At 35.7% G+C, this 20,657-nt stretch overlaps 1 protein-coding gene across 1 annotated transcript in view; it reads left to right on the top strand.

Moving 5' to 3' along the window:
* Positions 1–20,657, top strand: part of Cad99C (Cadherin 99C) — a 104,632-nt gene that overhangs the window by 79,930 nt on the left and 4,045 nt on the right. The window contains exons 12-20 of the mRNA XM_074177501.1: positions 105–397; positions 1,805–1,945; positions 4,206–4,490; positions 7,456–7,629; positions 7,826–8,035; positions 10,417–10,548; positions 10,901–11,017; positions 12,085–12,334; positions 12,959–13,724. Coding sequence (XP_074033602.1) covers positions 105–397; positions 1,805–1,945; positions 4,206–4,490; positions 7,456–7,629; positions 7,826–8,035; positions 10,417–10,548; positions 10,901–11,017; positions 12,085–12,334; positions 12,959–13,724 — 2,368 coding nt within the window. The remainder of the gene's footprint in view (positions 1–104; positions 398–1,804; positions 1,946–4,205; positions 4,491–7,455; positions 7,630–7,825; positions 8,036–10,416; positions 10,549–10,900; positions 11,018–12,084; positions 12,335–12,958; positions 13,725–20,657) is intronic.

Raw genomic sequence — 20,657 nt, 5'->3', positions numbered from 1 at the left:
TTATTATAGATTGCTGATTCAAAATGATTCAAACCAAAACGATGTGAAAATTGTCGAGCGGTTTTTGTTTTTTTTTGTGCTTATTTCAATTTGATATCTTCCAGGTGAAAACGCTATCATCACTTATTCCATTTACCACGTTTCGAACAACGGCAATAACAAATTCACCATAAACCCGACGACAGGCGTTCTTGAAACTGTCGGCAAGATGAACGCGGGCGAGCAATACAGTTTGACTGTACAGGCAACGGATAAGGGTGGTTTGTACAGTCAAGCAATTGTGGAGGTTACGATTAGTCCAGGACCGAACACGCAGGCGCCCGTTTTCGAACAGTCCTCCTACGATATCGAGGTCAGCGAAGGGGCTACCATCAATTCTACTGTAGCGTCTATAACGGTGAGTTTTTGTCCTAAAAAATGGCAGGTACTATTAATAGGGGAGCCCAAGCAGGGATTTTGGGATTTACTAAAGCGCGGCAGATTGATATACAGGGGGATATCTTGTACCCGGTTAAGTACCTCCACCAAATATGAGCCCCCCCATATATAAGGCCGCCTGTGAGGGGTAAAGGATCAGATTTGTGAAAAAAAATTATCATCAGAAATTCTCGAGCGCGTCAGATTAAGGTAGGGTGAGTTAATTACCTGCTAAAAAGTGTATATTCCAGTAATCTGACAATTTGAGAGTGACGTAAAGAAAGGGGAGAGCAGCAATATATGATCTGACGATTTCCGCTAGCCGAAATAACAAAAATTCGTCGATAAAGTTCAATGCGTGCAGCTGTGTGATACCTATATTTACCTCTCCGAATTTCTATTCCTCTATTCTCTATTCACTTTTTCTCTATCTATTACTCTCTCACTCCGTCCCCAATTAAGTTCAATGAGAAAATGTAAAAATATTGTTTTTGTCAGATTAAGCGAATTCCTCTAGATAATCGTCAGATTATGAGACATCACGTGTAAAACATAAAGATGAACCATATATATCTTAATCTGACGCGCTTGAGTATTTCAAAATGGCGAATTTTTTTTGCGCTTTTAATAATGGCCGCGAGTTTGCGTCAGATCGAAATCGTCAGATTATTGAATGAGAGCTTTTTTTTGTTGCACTTAACACCCCCTTAGAAAATCTGACGCGCTCGATTAATTTTTTTTTCTTTTCACTTTTAACCCTTACGTACAACCAACCACATCATGCAAACGATCAGATTAACATACCAACATTATTGATGCTATCAATATCTGACGCGCTCGAGTATGTCCATGCAACAGTAGTTTTTTACATATTTAAAAATCTATAGCCGCTTCCCCCACCGATGAAAAAGTATATATTATATAAGATTTTTTCTTTTTATCATCTAAGCTTTGCAACCTAATTGACGCTCGAGTAAATCCCCATTTTGCATCGTGGGCTCCCCTGCTATATACCAAATTAGACAATTTATAGTTTTGCTTGAAACACTTTCAATTTTTTCTTGAAAAACTATATGTTTTTGTGTAAGATGAGATGGAATAGTTGGAGGTAGTTGATAATAATGAAAGTTGATGTTTGTAAAACTGCAAATGTAACGGCAGAGCAAACACTTATATGGAAACTTTTATTGCAAAAGTCTACAGAAAGACACGAGGAAGGGGTTATCTCAAGTCACCGATTTCAAAGACATAGTTATGGTTCTGACCACACTGCTTATAGATTTTCGAGTGGACCTTCTACTATCGAAATTTCAGAGTGCCTTCAAATTATGTATAGAAGAACGGACTATATGTTCAAGTGGAGATATTGACTTCCGTATTTTTACAGGCTGTCGATCCGGAAGGTGATCCAGTAACGTATTCGATTATGTCTGGGAATGACCTGAGACAGTTCGCTATAGATCCAAAGACCGGAATTATGACCATCATAAGGCAGCTCGACCGAGAAGAATTGAGCACATACCAATTGGTGAGTTCACCTGTTTTTTATATTATTTTTTTGTAACAGGTGATTTTTCAAGAGGTATAGAATTTGATTATCAAAACAAACAAAAAAATTTGAAAAATTTGAAATCTTTATTGGAATCAATAGAACGATCAATATAATTCAATGATTGAAGATGATTTCATGCAAATGTTGTCCGCGGCTCCGCTTTAGATGGCCCATGCGCAAAGTCCAATTTTGGCACACTCTCTCTTGCAGATCGACCGGTATTTCACGTATAAATGCTTCAATATTGGCTTCCAGAGCGTCAGTCGTTGCTGGTGTATCCCTGTAGACATGAGCCTTAACATGACCCCACAAGAAATAATCCAAAGGCGTTAAATCACACGATCTAGGCGACCAATTGACGGGCCCCAAACATGAGATAAACTGTTTTATTGGACCACTGTTTCGCCCGATTATGCCACCGACCCATAATCCACACCAAACAGTGACTTTTTTGGATGCATCGGTAGCTCTTGCAATGCTTGTGGCTGGTTTCACTCCAGATGTGGCAGTTTTGCTTGTTAACGTATCCATTCAACCAGAACACAATTTTTCGATAAAAATGTCGGTCTTCCTCCAACTTTGCCAGCGCCCATTCACCAAATTGTAGACGTTGTGGGAGGTCGTGTGGCTTCAATTCTTGCAACAGCTGTATCTTATAAGGTTTTACACTCAAATCCTTACGCGAAATTTTCCACGTAGTGGAGTAACAGAGGCCCAATTGCTGCGAACGGCGGCGAATCGACATTTCACGGTCATCACGAACACTGGCGGATACAGCCGCAATATTTTCTTCGGTCCTCACTTTACGTATGAGTGTTGGTGGTTTAATGTCCAATAATGTAAACTGGGTTCGAAATTTAGTCACAAGCTTCCGAATAGCTCCCTCAGTAGGCCGACGAAACCACCCATAAATTGGAAGTAGTGCACGATGCACTTTCTTCACCGATCATGAATTTTGATAATAAAATTCAATAATTTGCAAGCGTTGTTCATTCGTAAGTCGACTCATGGTTAAATTATAGACCAAACTGAACAAGTTTGACAATGACACAAGACACGATTCATGCGTGATCTGTCAAAAACAGTGTTGCCAAAAAGATACCAGCAAAAAAAATCACTCATCATGCTCCTATGCTTCTAATCAAACTCCAGAAAATAAATATTTCGAAATGAAATCTAGAAATATTCATCTCTGTTAGAGTATTGGTACATGGGGCGTTTCTCCCCCGCTTGTGGCTTTGTCCACGAAATTTATGTTACTATATAGTTAACAATCTTCCCCTTAGACAAATATTTCATACACGCCGTTCAGCCGCATTGAAATTAATCGAGTCCCAGGAACTTTGCTGTTTGGGTCGGATATGTCCTGCACAGATGAGAGGTAATATCTCGAAACCGGACTGTCGGTGATCTGTCCAGCATGGTTTTGCTGCTGGATGAATGAGAAACATCTGCGAATCTAACTTCTCTGAGGCATCTTGCATAAATGTATGTTGGGTATAATACAATATCCAGCAAGGTATTAGCCGGGAAAGTAGCTGTTTTCTGGCAGGTATTTACCATTCCCTACGGTATAGGTAGTAGGGAGACATGACCATTTGGGGATTTTATTTCGAAATATTCATTTTCTAGAACGCATATATATCTCCTCATCAGACACGGTTTGGTCGCTTGAACTCTACATGATTTTCTGTGTTTTTTTTTGTGAGGGAGCAAGTACAGTGGATTTTCATTCAATACAGTTGATATTTTTCAAATCGATCATGAAACTTAGCATTAAACCGAGAAAATAAAAATTTCAATTGTAGAACTAAATGATCATGTCTACATAAGTATAATAAAAAAATATAAGGAAATAAAACTCAAAGAAATGATCAGGGAGATTCAAAATAAATTCTGGTGGGTAGAATTTTTACCCCTGGCACCAGAATAAAAACACTGTTTATTGATGCATGTTTCGCGAACCAAGTTGACATCATCAGAAGATAATACTGAATATTTACATCTGAGATAGGTCATCGCATTTAGTTTTTGTTCGCAAATTAGGTTTTTTGTACCTTGGGAGCTGTCTGACTTGTCCATTTACTCCAAGTTTCCAGAAAACATACATATTATTATTATCATTAATCCGAGAACTCGAATAAATATCACTCAACTCTTTCGGGTGTACAAAAATAATATTTTTTTACAACTAGGTATATAAAATCCATTTTGAAGCATTTATTTTAAATTTCAGGTGATTAAAGCCGAAGACGCCGGAAAATTATCGAGCACGGTAAGGGTGAACATCAAAGTGACGGACATAAACGACAAAAACCCCGAATTCGTTGGTGACCCGTACGAGTTCAAAGTGAAGGAAGGCCTGAACCAAACTTCTGTGGGTTTTGTTCGTGCGACCGATGCCGACGAAGGAATAAACGCTCTGGTGTCTTATTCGATCCCGGCCGATTTGCCCTTCGACATCGATAACGAAACGGGAGAGATCTCCACCAAACGACCTCTTGACTATGAAACGCAGAAGGTATGAAAATAAAGTTTCATCAAAAAATGTTTATCCCCAACCTGACACCAAAATGCTTTTCACCCAAATTGTTAAACATGGCGGCGTTAATTTATATTTGCCGTGATTATTTTATCATATGAAACCTGAAATGTACACAGATATAGAAAATATCTGTGAAAATGTTCAATAGTATGTTCTGTAATTTATCCCACACCTGACACCAAAATATTCCTCGTTCTGAACACTCAGGACTGACGTGTTCATTACATAAGAATACCCTACATAGAAAAAGTAAAAGAAAAAACATATTATGTATAAAATAGTGTAATGTATAGCGAGCTGTGGTTTCTCTAAACGATATGCAGCTCCGCGATACAAATTAGGGTAATGTTCAAGTGCTAGTGCTATTTATAGACTACAGCCGGAGAGAGATACTGGGTCAAACAACCTTTAATGTATTCACATAGTGAGGACATAGAAAAAATCAACCAGTAAGTCCACCCCCACTACTTTCATTCCTCAATTCACAAAGTTCTTGGTGACCTCGAAATGAAGTGTGGAGCCAACTTTGTTCTTTTACCATAGCCGTGCGCTTATATAAAAACGAAATTTAAGATCATTATAGAATATTTTCTGATAAATTATTCATAACCAACTACAAAAACTTAAAACAATAATAACAACAGCGAACTGGCTGGTATCTGAATCGCCACAAAAGAAATAACCAGGAAAGGAATCTGGCAAAAGCATAACAATCTGCACTGACAGCAGACACGCCCTATTAGCCAACGTGTTACCTCAGAGCTAGCACTAGAGTGCCACCAAGATTTAGCCAAAGCCTCGTTAGATAATAACATTATCCTGAGGTGGGTTAAAGGGCACGACAGGACTAAAGGTAATCCCATTGCCGACTCTTTAGCCAATGAAGCGACAGGACTAAGAATTTACGGACCCAGTGGCACCTACGTATCAATTTCCGACCGTTTATTATAACTAATCCGATGTCCGTGGACCGTCAAATCCTCCGATACTACAGCACTGAAGGCGTTGGATGAGAATCTTATGCTAAAAGCGGTTGAAGATTCCCGGCAACTCGGGCGGATCACGGGGTAAGAGAGCCAACTGGTTGTATTATTCTACTGTGGTGAGGAAGTGGAGCATTTATAGAATAAGAACTTTCAGATTGAGAAGGTATTGTTGATGGTATTGGTTGATGGAAAACAATCATTTCAAACTGAAATTATCTGTCATCACCGTAAAATGACTACCTTCCACTAATAGTATCAGCTGGTTAACAGAAAAACAGATTTTAACAGATTTTGTTTTTAATAGATTACCAAATTGGAAGTATTTTAGTCCGTAGTTTAGAACTTGTTTGATATATAATCGCTATAAGGGCGTTTTATTCAAATTCAACAGGTGCGGAATTAATGGGATGACTGTAATCTATATTTGTAAGGTAACTTGAAATTATGTTGAGCTTATTTTTATGTTCGATTCATTGTATTATTGATATTTCATTGAACTGTATTACAAAAGGTATTATTATGCTACCACGCGTTATTTGCATTTGTGATTAAATTGCCATGTGGGTTTATTTTAAATGGTCAAAGAATTCGCCTAATGACTTTTGTGGGATTCGGGAAATTATACCGTGAAGGTAAAGGTATGTGATTAGAAACGGTTCAGTGAACTTTCATGAATTGTTACTATAATACTATAATGAATTGAATATATTTATTACACATTAATTATGAATATAATATATAGTATACTCGTATATATATACTTTTTCAACGTTTCGGCTTCGAATTTGAAGCCATTTTCAAGAAGGTATGACTACACAGGTCTTAATCTGCTTACTCCTCAGGTAGTGACACGCTTTAAGGATTTTGTGACTTGACACCGGGGTCTCAATCTTTCTACTCTCAAGCGCTCGACAGCCGACGCTTGGAAGTGGGCGTAAGTCACAAAAAACATAGTTTTCAAAATACTGATTTGAAAACAATACTATATAAGTAGAAAATATGTAGTTTACGGAAAAATTATTGCGAAAGCGTTTTTTCATAAGGTGGGAAATTAAAAAATAAGGTTCCATGAATTTTTATTGTACTTTAATTTTTTTTTTAGTTTTTTATCGACCTTTTTTGGGTAATTGTTACCTTCCACAATCTGAAAAATATAAAAATTATAATGGAGAACTTTATACAAGTGTAGAAGGGCAAACTTTTTAGTTTACCCGGATGAGTTACTGCGTAAAAATCAAAGTATTTTTCACAATGAAAAATCTTCTATTTATCAGTAACTTGTCGTATTTAACAATTTTGCCTATCAAAGAAATTATTAAGAAATAATACTTATCTTTACGTTTCGGAGGCCAAAATCTGCCTCCGTCTTCAGAAATGGATAAAAAATTCGAATATATTCGCAGTTATTCCTTTTTTGATAGCTTGTTTCATTACTTCTTCGACAGATGTCAAAGAAGTTTTGGAATATGAAATTATGTCAATGTTGTTGATTGACAACTGAAACATTCGATGTAATACAAGGTACTCTCCGATATCAGTTTGTTGCCATTTCGCCACTATCCAAAGTTTTCTTCAAAATGGGTAGCCAAGTACGTTTTATTTCTAAGGAGCTATTCGAGATACAATTCTCTCCAGACATGAGAATATACGCTGATTCTTTTAGCTTACGTCTCTTAGAATGAGGCTCATTGGTAATCTTTCTTGTCCAATTCCATTCCACCCGATGTTCACCGTCTAACTTTAAAATGTGTTCTGATAATTTCGATCCTGTCAATTGTCTATTTTTTATATAATCTCGATGTTGTAATAAGTATTCATTTATTATCAAGAAACTACAATGATTTATATAGGAAATACATAACTACAAGAAATTTTCATATTACACATATAAGAAACTTTTGCGATATTCATGAAATAGTTCAAACATTTCAAGCTTGTTATGGTTTTATCCACAGGATTATCAGTTCGTCGTGACGGCAAAAGATGGCGCTCCTGATCCTAGGATAGCCACAGCAACTGTATCAATCGAAGTTCTCGACATTGAAGACGAAGTGCCTGTATTTCCCATCGGAGAATACGAGGCCACTATACCCGAAAATGTTCCAGACGCTTTCGTCACTCAAGTTAAGGTAAGGAAAGTTTTTCCATCAGCATTTATAATTTCCTGACAATAAATGGATGCTTTGATTCACAAAGGGGTATGAGATTTTGAAAAGTCAGAGGTATGAGTGGATTCAAAATTTTGGCATGAATGGCAGTATTTTTGTTTTTGTTCTGGTGTGGAAATAAACGTTATCTATCTTACTCTACTCGAATTTCCCGCAGGCGATCGATCCAGACACGATAAAGAAAGTCACATACGTCATCCACCGAGGTCCTACGGATCTGTTCAGGATCGAGGAGAACACGGGGTCGATATACACCACCAGGGGCTTGGATTACGAGAAGGAAAACCAGCACGTCCTCGTCATCGGCACTTTGGAAAACATGTCGAGCACGAACGGAAGCACAACTAAAGTTATAATCAATGTTGAGGTAAAACACAGTACTATTGAAGAGCGGAAACTTTCTTGGTCGGTTGTAACAGTGTCGAGGCTATTTTTCAGCAGGTATTGCTGCCGAGTACTTCGTCAGTGGCGTCATCGCCTTCGACAATGTCTACCACAGCCGTCGACGAAACGGCAGACAGAAAAACCTACAGACCACGGTCAAAAAACCCGGAAAATAGTTTCGACACAAAATTATTGCCGAATTTCGGCATCGGTCTGAGTTTCGGCCGCTGCCGAAACTTCCTAACGAAGATTATGTTTTGAGGGAAAAATAAAGAAAAGTAGGTGTAGATTCTTCTTTTGAATATCATTAATGGTTTTTCAAAAATATTAAATATAAAATTACTTATTTAAGTTGTTACCTAATATCACAATAGGTACTTAATATTTATGTAATAAACGAAGTAAATAACAAAGCAAGTCACGACATGATTAGAAACACGTGGACGCGGCAAATAATCTTTGTCGCTTGTATGACGCGCCGAACATGATCGATCACAACTCGAGAACTCCCGAATGTAGTTTCGGTCGTAGTTTCGGCAGGTTTGCCGCCCAAACCGAAACTAAACCGAAACAGAGTTGCCAACCGTAACGGCATGTCGCTACTGTAGCGGAATTTACTCGACGGTAGCGGCGTAGAGGATTTGAACATTAAGTAGCGGAATTTTCTATAATCAATATTGAAAAAAATATGGAAGAAGAAGAGGCAGTGGAGAGCACTCTCCTTCTTCTTCTTTTCGATTCAATGGCCTCAGCAACTAAGGCTATCCGCAGACAGCACTCGAAGCTGACAGCTAATACGTTATAATGACGTAGTAAGGCCATTACATGATGAATGAGAAGAAGAATATTTTTGAATATTTTCATTAAAATCATAAACCATATAACCTCTAATATCTTGAAACTTAAAGTCTCGACTTTCTCGAGTATTATAACTTATATGAAACAAATTACAGTGGAAATAGAAGATAGTTCATCTGATTGTGACTCGAGCGAAAGAGCTATCGCAGATGGAATTGACGGGAATGGGATATGTTCAAAAAATACAAAAAGTCTTGGAAACAAATTTTGTATCAACATTTTTTGTCTGATTCCAACTTGAAGGGATGGATTAGTCCTGTCGCGAATGATCGTCCAAGAGCTCAGTGTGACTATACGTACGTGAACAAATTGATTTTTATTTTTACTCTTCAAAATCATTCTTTCAAGCTAAGAAATATTTGATCGAGACGACAGTTTTCACTTTTTTTCATGTGTAGCGACTTTATAGTTCTACTAGTTGGCAACACTGAACCGAAACCCGTTCTATTGCCGAAACTCGACCGAAACCGAACTTTCGGCCGGACACTATAAACAAGAAGCAATGTGTTTCTTTTGGAAATTTACTGCTCCCTTCCTTTCTTTGGAAGATTCTCAAATGTTTCTGTATATAGGTGGAGAAGTAGAAAGCCTAAACCTTTTCTCTTCCAAAACGTTATCTGTCCTAAAAGTAGACCCTTATCAATTTTTAAAAAAGTTCATTGTTTGTGGGGTCCCCGCAGGGCTCTATATTAGGACCTTTACCGTTTCTCATTATTATAAATTATATTTCGGAATTACTGCTTTCTGGAAAATTAGTGGAGGCTGATTAACAAAAAAAATTTCGCTCAATATTCATAAATTAACTTTGAATTTAAAAAAAAATCTTTCATTGATAAAAAGCCCTCTAAATCAACTTCAACTAATTAATTCATCACTCGTTCTTTTAAAATGGCATTATTTAAATGAGGAACTGCTTCAAATCTTTGAAACAATTAACATGGAGATGTACATGATTATCAAACAGAATAATTGCCTATAATGACATTAAATAATTTTCCGACACGGCAAAATTCAAACTGCCATTATTTATTATATATTTAAGAAAAACTTCATTGTGAGGTTTTCACTCAACATTTTTACAAAAACGCAACAAGTGTTTCGCCATGTAATGGCTTCTTCAGGCGTGTCTATACTATAGTATAGGCACTATACTAGTGTCTATACTATAGTATTTGTAAAACGGTTTCACAGAAACCCAACTCGTGTTTCACTATACAATAGCATCTTAAGGCGTGTCTATAGTATACACTATAGAATATTGTCTATACTATAGTATATACGCGCCAGAAGAAGCTATTGTTTAGCGAAACACGTGTTCGGTTTCTGTGAAACCGTTTAACAAATACTACAGTATAGACACTAGTATAGGTGCCTATGCTATAGTATAGTACAGGCACGCCTGAAAACGCTGTTGTATAGCGAATAAGTGTTGCGTTTTTGTAAAACTAAAATCGTAAAATGAAATGGATTTAGTTAATCAAACCAATCTTTAATTTTTGATTCAAGGACCGCAACGATATCCCACCGGTTTTCACCATTATTCCGCATCCGATCACTCTGGAGGACAACGTACCTATAGGCACGACGGTAACGACCCTCGAGGCCACAGATTCGGATGGAACAGCTCCCGGAAATAAGGTGAATATGACGTTTTCGCGTTAGAGAAATATATATTATGAACATTAGGAGTCTCAAAGGGCATCCTTGGGGAACTCCTTTCAATGTAGAGCTATGTAGCTTGTTTTCGATCATAAATTGTCTTTTCTCTGTCCGCCCGAGCATGAAGCTATTATATCAACTCGTTATGTTTTGTAGGAAAAGTAGATTATTTCAGGATCACTGCTTGGTTGCCACGGTTATTCTACAGAAATGAACCAAAAGTCCATCTTTATATTGTCTTTTTACTACAAATACCCATCCTTACCACTTTCAATTATCCAACAAACAGATAATAAATAGTTTGAGTTTCATTGACGTTCATGTTTTTTAGGTTCGATACGAATTAGTCGGAAGAGGAAAAGCTGAGAAATACTTCCAGATAGATCCGGATACTGGAGTGTTACGCGTCACGAACGACCTGAAAAAAGAAATTGATACGGAATATCAGGTGAGAAAATTATTGCTTTCATTCCGTTCATATGAGTTAATGTCATTTTGAATATAACAAACACTTCAACTGAAGCTTCAACTATTATTTGAATGCATGTCGCCTTACTAGATCACTTCGCGTAACGCACTGTAACGTCCACTTAACTGTCTCGATATGCTCGCAGCTAGCGTTTATATGCGCTAGAAAATTTCGCCGAAATTCCGTCGAAATCGGTAACATTATTCTCGCTGCTTCTAGAGTAGCGGGGAATCATTGTATATTCGCGCGCTCTTAGCTACGTCATCATTGGTTTATGGCTACCAGTGACGGTCGGCGTTATTTTATTTCGGGCATGATTTATTACAATACTCTAATATTTTTCCCTGTAAAATGTCAAATTTCCAAGAGGGATACACTGGTGCCGAAACTTCGTTCTAGCGCTGCATGAGCCGAAAAAAATATTGTATAAAACTTCTGAACTTTAGAAAAAATGTTAATCTCTCTGCCCTGCCACTGTGAACAACTAATTAGAAAGTGTATACCTCTACGTCCAAAAAAAATATTCATTTATACAATATGAATGAATTCAAATGCATATTTGACTATATGCACAGAAATCTTTAATAGTGTAAATGTTTTAATCGTTAGTGGTACCACAAGTCCTAAAAATTTCATCGCAAATTTTGTTTAGCAATACCGTAAGCAAAAACATTCGTTTTAATATATGAACAGAGTAGTACAACGGTTACGAGGTGGATACTGTTGACCCAATTCTTTATAAAAAATTGCAAAAACAAGCTCTGAACCAGGTCTATACGGTTACAAAAAATTATAATAAACATTATGTGACTCTAACTTACTTTGGCGATCCTACGAATAATACCGCCCGTTTTTTGATATACAAAGAATTAGACGTAACCTGCAGAACAAATAATAATTTGAGTAAATTAATTGAAAACAATCAAGACGAAACTCCTCTGCCGGTTAGTTTGGCTGCTTTTTCACTGTGTTGAACATATCTTTGTTTTTTATCGAGTAAAAACTTTCTTATTAAAGTTTCTATTTAATCTTTCGATATGCTTTAGGTCGATGTGAAGGCTTTCGACATGGGAGAACCTCAACTGTCATCTGTCATAACGGTTGATGTGTACATTCAACACGTTGCGACCGTCGCTCCAGAAGTTGGCCTGCGATTTGCTGATACTTCCTACAGCTTGCAGGTGCCCGAAAATGCGACGGCGGGTTTCAAAATAAAAAAGCTGACGATAGTCAACAGCAAGACGCACGGCGGTAACATCCCTCTGAAATGCCAGATCATTTCTGGAAACAAAGAAGGTATTGACAGAAATGTAGAATTGTTTTTTACCGATCATCGAGTACAAAATGAACAATGTACGATGATCTGCAAGAAGTTTTAATTTGTGAAAGATGTAGTTTGAGTATGTTTTTTCATTAGTTCATGAAATCATCCCACTTCTGACACCAATTTCTGTTTTTGTATTTTTATTGAAATATTTTTCAGTTCTCACTAGCCAAGCATAAATTGGAAAAGGAAGTATTGTCCTTGATGAATCTAGCTGTAAAATGGTAGATTTTTTGGTATTCAGTGATAAATGTAGTTGAATATACTCTCATCTACTGAATCAACCAACTTTTTCATTCATCAATTTTTTCATTTTTTTCTCTTTCAAATATTTTTGTGAATGTATGTTTATTTACGATTTATTAATAATTATTTATTATTTATTAATAATTATTTAACCATCGAGTACATGTTTCAAATTCACTTTTATCTATCATATCGGTCTTTTTTTTAATGCATTACACCCATGCCATTTTTAACTTTTATAATTTCATCCCACTGCTGACACCAAATGTGACGTGATTTAAGAATCACTGTGTCAAATCATACAGACTAAGATGAAAATGTATGTGTAATAGGAGAATATTCGTTCACAGGAAAGTTCTTCATGAACGTGACTGAAGATAGGAATTGCGCGCTGTATTTGAACGGTTCATTGGATTATGAAACCCAGGAATCGTACCAATTCGAAGTTGAGATAATGTCTTTGAAAGGCTTCATCAACAAAGATTTCGCCATAACCCAAATAACGGTAAACGTTGTGGACGTGAACGACAACGAGCCCTATTTCATCTACCCCTCGCAGGAGTTCAAGAAATACTACGCCGCTTTATCAGACTCATCAGCTCTGTCTACCACCGTGATGCAGGTCAAAGCCGACGATAAAGACGGAGGGAAGTTCGGGAAAATCAAGTACTCCTTGTCCGGCAACAACAGCGAGGAGTACTTCGTCATCGACCCTTTCACGGGGATCATAAAAACGAAAAAGTCCTTCCAAGAGGTGGACGAGTCGGTTCTCCCGTTTAGATTGGAGGCCAAAGCTCGGGACAACCCGAACTCCACCGACAATTTTTTCGAGACTGAGACCCAGGTGATCGTCAACTTGATCGGTTCGAGGAACAGGCTGATCCTGGTGATCGAGGACGCCAAGCCGGACGTGGTGCAGTCGAAGATCGGAGATATCGCGAGGATATTGCAGGAGCATTCGGGGATGATAGTGGGAGTGGAAAAGCTGGCGACGAAGGAGTATATTGGGAAAAACGGGACTTTGAAGGTGGATACTGCAGCGACTGACGTTTGGTTTTACGTGGTCGACCCGGAGAACGATACAATTTTGGAAAGGAATCATTCTGTGATACGAAGGTGAGTAAATTTGAATTAATATTTACTTCAACTCGCGAATATGATATTCTGAAACAGATTTTTTTTTTATATTTGTTAGTGCTACTCCGTCTGGAATGACTTATGACTGTTACATTTCAAAGACAATTTATTAGTGATTGATCAAAGTGACAGCTAAGTTCGTTCCAAAATTGACTAATTTTGACCAAAAAACCATCATAACTGGTGACAAATCATGAGTATCAAGTCAAACGTTTTTTTTCCCAAAAGATATCTACTCTGTCGCAAAGATAATTCGTGAAGACAATCCCAGGAATAGGGGATGTATTCACATAATCACTTAAAGTTGAATATAAATAAAACACAAGTAATAAAGTTTTCCCAACAATCAACTGCATGTGAATACTCAGCCTCAGATGGTAGATCAACAATATCATCTTGCAAAAGTACAAAGGTTCTTGGCAATTGAGCTTGATCTTAGATTGGACTGAAAATCTCACCTAACCTCAATAATACAAAATATTGCAAAATACTGCTATGCTCTAAGAGTGCTAACAAGATCAATAGATTTAAACGCTGCTATGTGTGTCTACTACGCACGAGTTCACTGAAAGATCAAGTACGGTTTAATATTCTGGGGTGCTTCGACAGATGTCCCCAAGATATTTAAGATGCAAAAGCGATGCCTTAGAATTATATTTAACCATAAACAAACTGATAGTTGTAAACCCTTATTTATAAAAAATTAAATGCTAACCTTATACAGCCAGTACATTCTTGATACTATACTATTTGTTAAGGAAAACACCAAACTTTTTGAGAACTCTAAAAAGACACACATACACTCTACAAGAAATAAGTCAGACTTGACCTGTAATACTCCAAACTTCTCATTTATTCAAAAAAATGTACCGCATACTCTAATAACAATTTACAATAAACTCTCTCTTACTGTAAGGGAATTCGATAAAACAACATTAAAAATATAATTAAAAGCATTTTTACTTGAAAAAGCATACTATGCAACTGACGAGTATTTAGATGATACTATTATTATTTGATCTATTTGACTGCTTTTACTACAATCATGAACTCTAAGAGCTTATATCTACATATATTTTTATATGTATGCATATATTTTTGTGCAGTTTATGTACTGTACATCCTCTTTTAACCTAATATTATTGTGATATATGTTTATATTTATACTGACATGTTCTATGCCCTCAGGGGTACTGTATTTTTATCCTGAACAAATAAATTTTATCTATCTATTTATTGAAAATAGGATTTTTAGGGGAGATAAGAGTTTGGGAACATCCGAAGAAATCAAGAAATTTTATATTTTCCTTGTTTTTTGTCAGTGTGCTACGCCAATGATTGAATATATTATTCTCATATTCTCCCTATTATTCAGAGGAATCGAGCAAATTACGGATATGCAGTTGCTTAGTACCTCGTCCACTAGATGGAGTGACATTTTGTTGTTCGCTCCAACTTAGGAAGAGAAATGAAATACTCTGAAAGAATTCTGATTTTCAATTATGGAATATCATTGACTTTAGGTCGATGATGGCCACTATCTTGCACTGATTAGTGGCTAGTGAGCCCGAAACCGGTCTGCAAGTGTGCCTGTTCTAAAATTGAAGGTCGACTCTCAGTGGTATTGCCAATTGAATATGCAGGAAATTTTCTGTGAAGATATAATCCAACGCCTTTCGTGGTATTAGCCAGGGGAATAGTTGTTTTCTGATAGGCGTCAGTCCACACACCCTACTGTGTAGGTATTATCGAGACTGGCTTGAACGTTTAAAGTTAATTTCTTTAGATTTGTTTACTGCCAGTCTTGAAGCATAGCCCACTGACTAATAAGAATATATTATTGAAATAATGTTTGGGCTCGCCATCTTCTGAAAAATAGCTGAACTATGCCTCATGAAGTAATGATTTCTAGAAACATGTCACTTTGAAATGCTTTTGTACCATGAAAAAATAAAGTCGATATATACCTATTTTGTATTCGCGGCAAGAATAACCTAGTTTCATTCTTAGTACATTTGTAGAAAAGCTTCTTTTCAAACTTTCTTCTATGATATTAATTTTTTTAAGCATTTTCGAATCAAAGTATAAATTGAATATGTATTAAAATAAGAAATACAAATCATTTACTTTTGATTTAATTACCTGTCAAACCCAGCAATATTGAAATAATTTATGGCATTGTAACCGAAATGACATTATGTCATGAAGTGAAAAATTATTTAACCACGACACTGCAATCATTGCAAAACGCCTTCCTTTTATGGGTCTCTTCAATCTTGGGAACAAGAAAAAGTCGCAGGGGCTCAAATCTGGTGAATACAGAGGCTGAGGCATGATTACAGTGTTGTTTTTGGTCATTCTGAACATTCTTGATTTCTTCAAGAATTTAAAAAAATATCTATGATAAAAGAATATTGTTTGTTAATCACAGTAGGTACACGTCACTAGTACCGTGAATTTTTTGACAGTAGGTGACAAGTAGTATCATCAAATTGTTTTAACGCGAATACAATTGTTTTAGTACATATTATTATTAGAATATTATTCCGTTGAATCAGCGGAAATGCATTTCGTTTATGGACTAGCAGATGGAAATACTACAGAAGACCGTCGAGAAAGGTATCCTATTCGAGATATTGCAGCAGAAAGAACTTTATTCAGATCAGATAGAAGGGACTGCGTGAAACAGAATCACCGTCCTGGTAGACCGAGGACAATAATAAATAACACTACAATTTGAGAAAGCATTTCTTCAAGAAGTTGACGCCAAATCTTCAACAAGTACCCGAAAATGAGCTGCACAGTTCAATCGTCGAAGTGTTTGGGAGGTTTTGTATGAGAATTTATTGTCTCCATACCACAAGCAACGGGTACAGGCACTGTTACCGCAAGACTTTCCTAGAAGATTGGATTTTTGTCTGTGGTTCCTTCAAAGAATTGTACAAAATCCCAATTTTACTTGAGAAGTTTTATTCACTGATGAGGCAAGTTTTTCAAAGGATCCCATCATAAACTTTCATTACAATCATTCTTGGGCCTACGAGAATCATGCTACTAAAGAAAGTGGATTTCATCAGGCATTTTCGGTGAACGTCTCTGCTAGTAATACAAAATGCCTGGTTAATGCACGACGGGGCACCAGGTCATTTCAGTGTAACTGCTCATGAATATCATACTGATACTTTTGCTCACCATTAGATAGATTGTGGCAGACCTCAACCATGGCCACCTAGATCACCAGATTTGAACCCTGTGGATTATTTCTTATGATGATATAAATCGCTTGTTTAAGCGACACCATTTGTCCATGAAAATGACTTGAGAAATACAATTATGCATAATTCTTATGTCGTAAGCAACACCTCAGGAATTTTTGTACGTGAGCGTCACTCGATGAGGAACAAACATGTTTGAAGGTGTTGACAATGTTCGTGGTGCATTTTTTGTTAGTCCGGACTTTTTTCAGATAATCTTTTTGATTTTTTTCACAGATTCTTTCAGGTATTTCAAATCAATTTATATCATATTAAACAATGAAAGTCTACAACGTAAAAAAAATGCCTTGTTGACTCGATGATTTTCATCGAATTGCGTCGACCGATTCAATGAATATTGTTCAACATTTCTCAAGTAGGCGTCCTCTTCGGGTCCACTGTACGCCTACCCTGAATATTCCTTCCAAAGGAACTCTATACGGCTAATTATCGAACGAACGCACCCGATGATTATCAATGCGCTCATTGTGCAAACATAACCGTGAATGGATCAATCCCAGGAATTTTAATTAGTTCCATTACTCAGTACCGATACGAATTTCGTGCCTTCGACGTGTGTGTGAGAGAAAAAGTGAAGAAAATGTAGAACAAAGTCGAAATATTCATGTCGAAATTTTTTGGTAAATCTTCGACGTCGGATTTGCATCACTGAAGGTAATAAATCGTAAATAAACCAGATTTGCTTTGTTTTTCCATGAAAATTGGAGATCTCAAATGCAATTTTTTTTATTAATGAGTGGAACTAATAACTTGTTTGTGTTGTTGGCACAGCTAATGAAACAATTCGTGGAGCACGTTTCGATATTAATCATGGCTTTTGATGGAATTTCCTTTTTTTATGGGGCTGCTATGAAATAGATCATTGAATAAAGCGTATTTTCTCGAGTTATTATAATTCCGTACGATAATTCGGGACAAATATTATTCGGGTGCACGGTAACATGGACGTAATAATCGAGAAAGTTCTAGAAAAGTTTTTTTACACGCTTTGAATTCTCTTCACCTGTATATATGTTTGTTTGTAACTCCCAAGCTCGGGATCCGTATTTGACAGAATTATCGACATTATTGCTTGATATATTCGCAGGCAGATGGCGCTGTACGTAACATCCTTGATATAATTCGAACTCACTTCAGATGTATTTCTTCATTTGAAAAAACTATTTTTTTTGTATTTGGGCTTTGTAGCTGATTTTCAGGCTCCCTCTCCGGAATCGGAAAATATCAACGATCATTTTTCTAAACAATATACGGCTAATTGATCCCCAAATTTAGATAAAATGAATATAGTTTGAAAAGACTAAAAAACACGTTTTTATAGCATACGAAACTGAAAAATAAATATAGTTTAAAAAACCAAAAGACACAAGTTAAAAGTATTTTTTTAAATAAGCCTAAAACAATAACGAACGAAAAATACAAGTATTATTGTGAAAAAAGCGTGGGCGCTTTGTGTCATATTTTTTGTATATCAAGCGCCCGTCGCTTTTTTCACAATAATATTAGTATTTTTCAACAGTTCGGACTTCCATTGTCTAATATAATATAAATTGGTTTGAAATCCTTGAAAAAAATTAAAAAGATTAACCGAAAATAATAATTTTATTAAAACAAGAACTCAAATTACAAGGAAACATACAAGAAACAACCAAAAAAAAATACAAAATTGAAATATTAATGAAAGCTGAAAATTAAAAAATATTGAAAAATATTATTAACGAAAAATGAAAAATAAACATTGAAAATTAATTTTTTGTTAATAATATTTTTTTTATTTTCAGCTTTTATTATTATTTCAATGTTTTATTAATAATAAACAATTAATTAATAACAAACAATAAACATTATAAATTTATTTTTTGTTAATATTTTTTAATTTTCAGCTTTTATTAATATTTCAATTTTTCAATTATAATAAACAAGTAATTGATAATAAACAATAAACATTGAAAATTTATTTTGTGTTAATATTTTTCAATTTTTTAATTTTCAGCTTTTATTAATATTTCTATTTTTTTTTATTGTTGCTTGTTTGAAAATTAAAATATCAAAAAATATTTAAAAATATTAATAACAAAAAATGAAAAATAAACATTAGAAATGTATTTTGAAAAATAAACATTCAAAATGTATTTTTGTTAATACCTATTGTTTTTTAATATTTTTAAATTTTTTAATTTTCAGCTTTTATTAATATTTCTTTTTTTGTTGTTGCTTGAATGTTATTTCTTTGTAATTTCAGTTTTTATTTTGATAAAATCGTTATTTTCGGTTGATCTTTTTAATTTTTTTCAGGGATTTCAAATCAATTTATATTATATTAGACAATGGAAGTCCGAACTAATGAAATACACTACGAAACATTGTCAACCACCTTCAAACACTAGTATTTTTTGTTCATTATTGTTTTAAGCTTATTTAAAAAAAGTTTTTTCAACTTTTTCGTTCGATGTTTTTTAAAAGCGTGTTTTTCAGTTTTTCAAACTATATTTATTTGGTTCATTGAACAACTAGCATTGGGTACATTAGATAGGCTGAATAGTTCGTAGCCTAACACACAAATGGCGTTACTGGTGTTGAATCCATATAAGTTTTATTCAACCCTAACCTTCAAAAGACAAGTTTATGAATTTCACAGTTATCGGACTATTAGTTGGTGGAATAGAACATTATGGTTGAAGCAACTTTTGTTAGTTTGAAGAACATTGGTAAAATGGAATTTCGTGTGTTAACAAAGCTTTGCTTTTTGAGAAAAAAGTATTGTTACAGCTGAGGTTTGGCTTGATGAGCATTATTCGAACTTTTTACTAGGTAAATCAACCGTTGAGAAATAGTTTGCTAAGTTTAAATAAGGTGTAATGAGCACCGAGCGTTATTGAAGCGTTTGAAGGACGAAATCCCGTAAACACGGGCCCATTTAAAGAAGAAGAAAGTGCTGTTTCATCAAGATAATGCAACGCGTCACAAATCAATGAAAACGATGGCAAAATTAGGTTTCGATTAAAGATTTTTGTGGTCGACTATGTAGGTATATAAGAATCCACACCGTGTTATCCTAGTAACAGAGAGGAATGTGTCAGTTTGAAAGCTATCACTATTGATACTGAAAATTCACTTCATTTCGTTGAAATTTTCAAAGCCGGCCCGCTCGTTCACCGGATTTGACTTCTCTCGATTTTCTCCTTTGGAGCTACATCAAATCGAATGTTAATGTTACGCAACCTGGGAACTTGGAGACATAATTACCGAAACTTGTTACCGTCATAACCCCAAAAACATTCCAGAATGTTAAAAATTTTAGAGGGGAGTAGACTATTTTCATCCGCACTGTACAGTTAACAAATAAAAAACGAGTTAATATTAAGAGCAGGTATACGAAGTTTTCAAATCTTTTCTACAATATCAAAATTTTGATTTTTATATCGATTCCATGGATGTTTTGGTTGGGTGCCGCAGTTTTAACAAAACAACTATTATGGTTTCATCTAGTTTATAGTTGCCTTGCTGTGAAAGCTGCAGTGAACAATAGAAGACGAATCTTGTTGACAGACGAGGTCAATACTTGGCTTGGCAAATGACCGCTTTGGGGAGCCTCGATTATCTTTGATATTCGAGGATTCAGTTCGCTATTGACCCC

The sequence above is a fragment of the Leptinotarsa decemlineata genome, unplaced genomic scaffold, assembly GCF_025532065.1.
Source record: "Leptinotarsa decemlineata unplaced genomic scaffold, Ldec_3_MD MMD2_tig00002974_RagTag_RagTag, whole genome shotgun sequence".
In the NCBI taxonomy this organism is placed as follows: domain Eukaryota; kingdom Metazoa; phylum Arthropoda; class Insecta; order Coleoptera; family Chrysomelidae; genus Leptinotarsa; species Leptinotarsa decemlineata.
The sequence above is the reverse complement of the archived record's forward strand: the minus strand, read 5'-3'. Positions and strand labels throughout refer to the sequence as shown.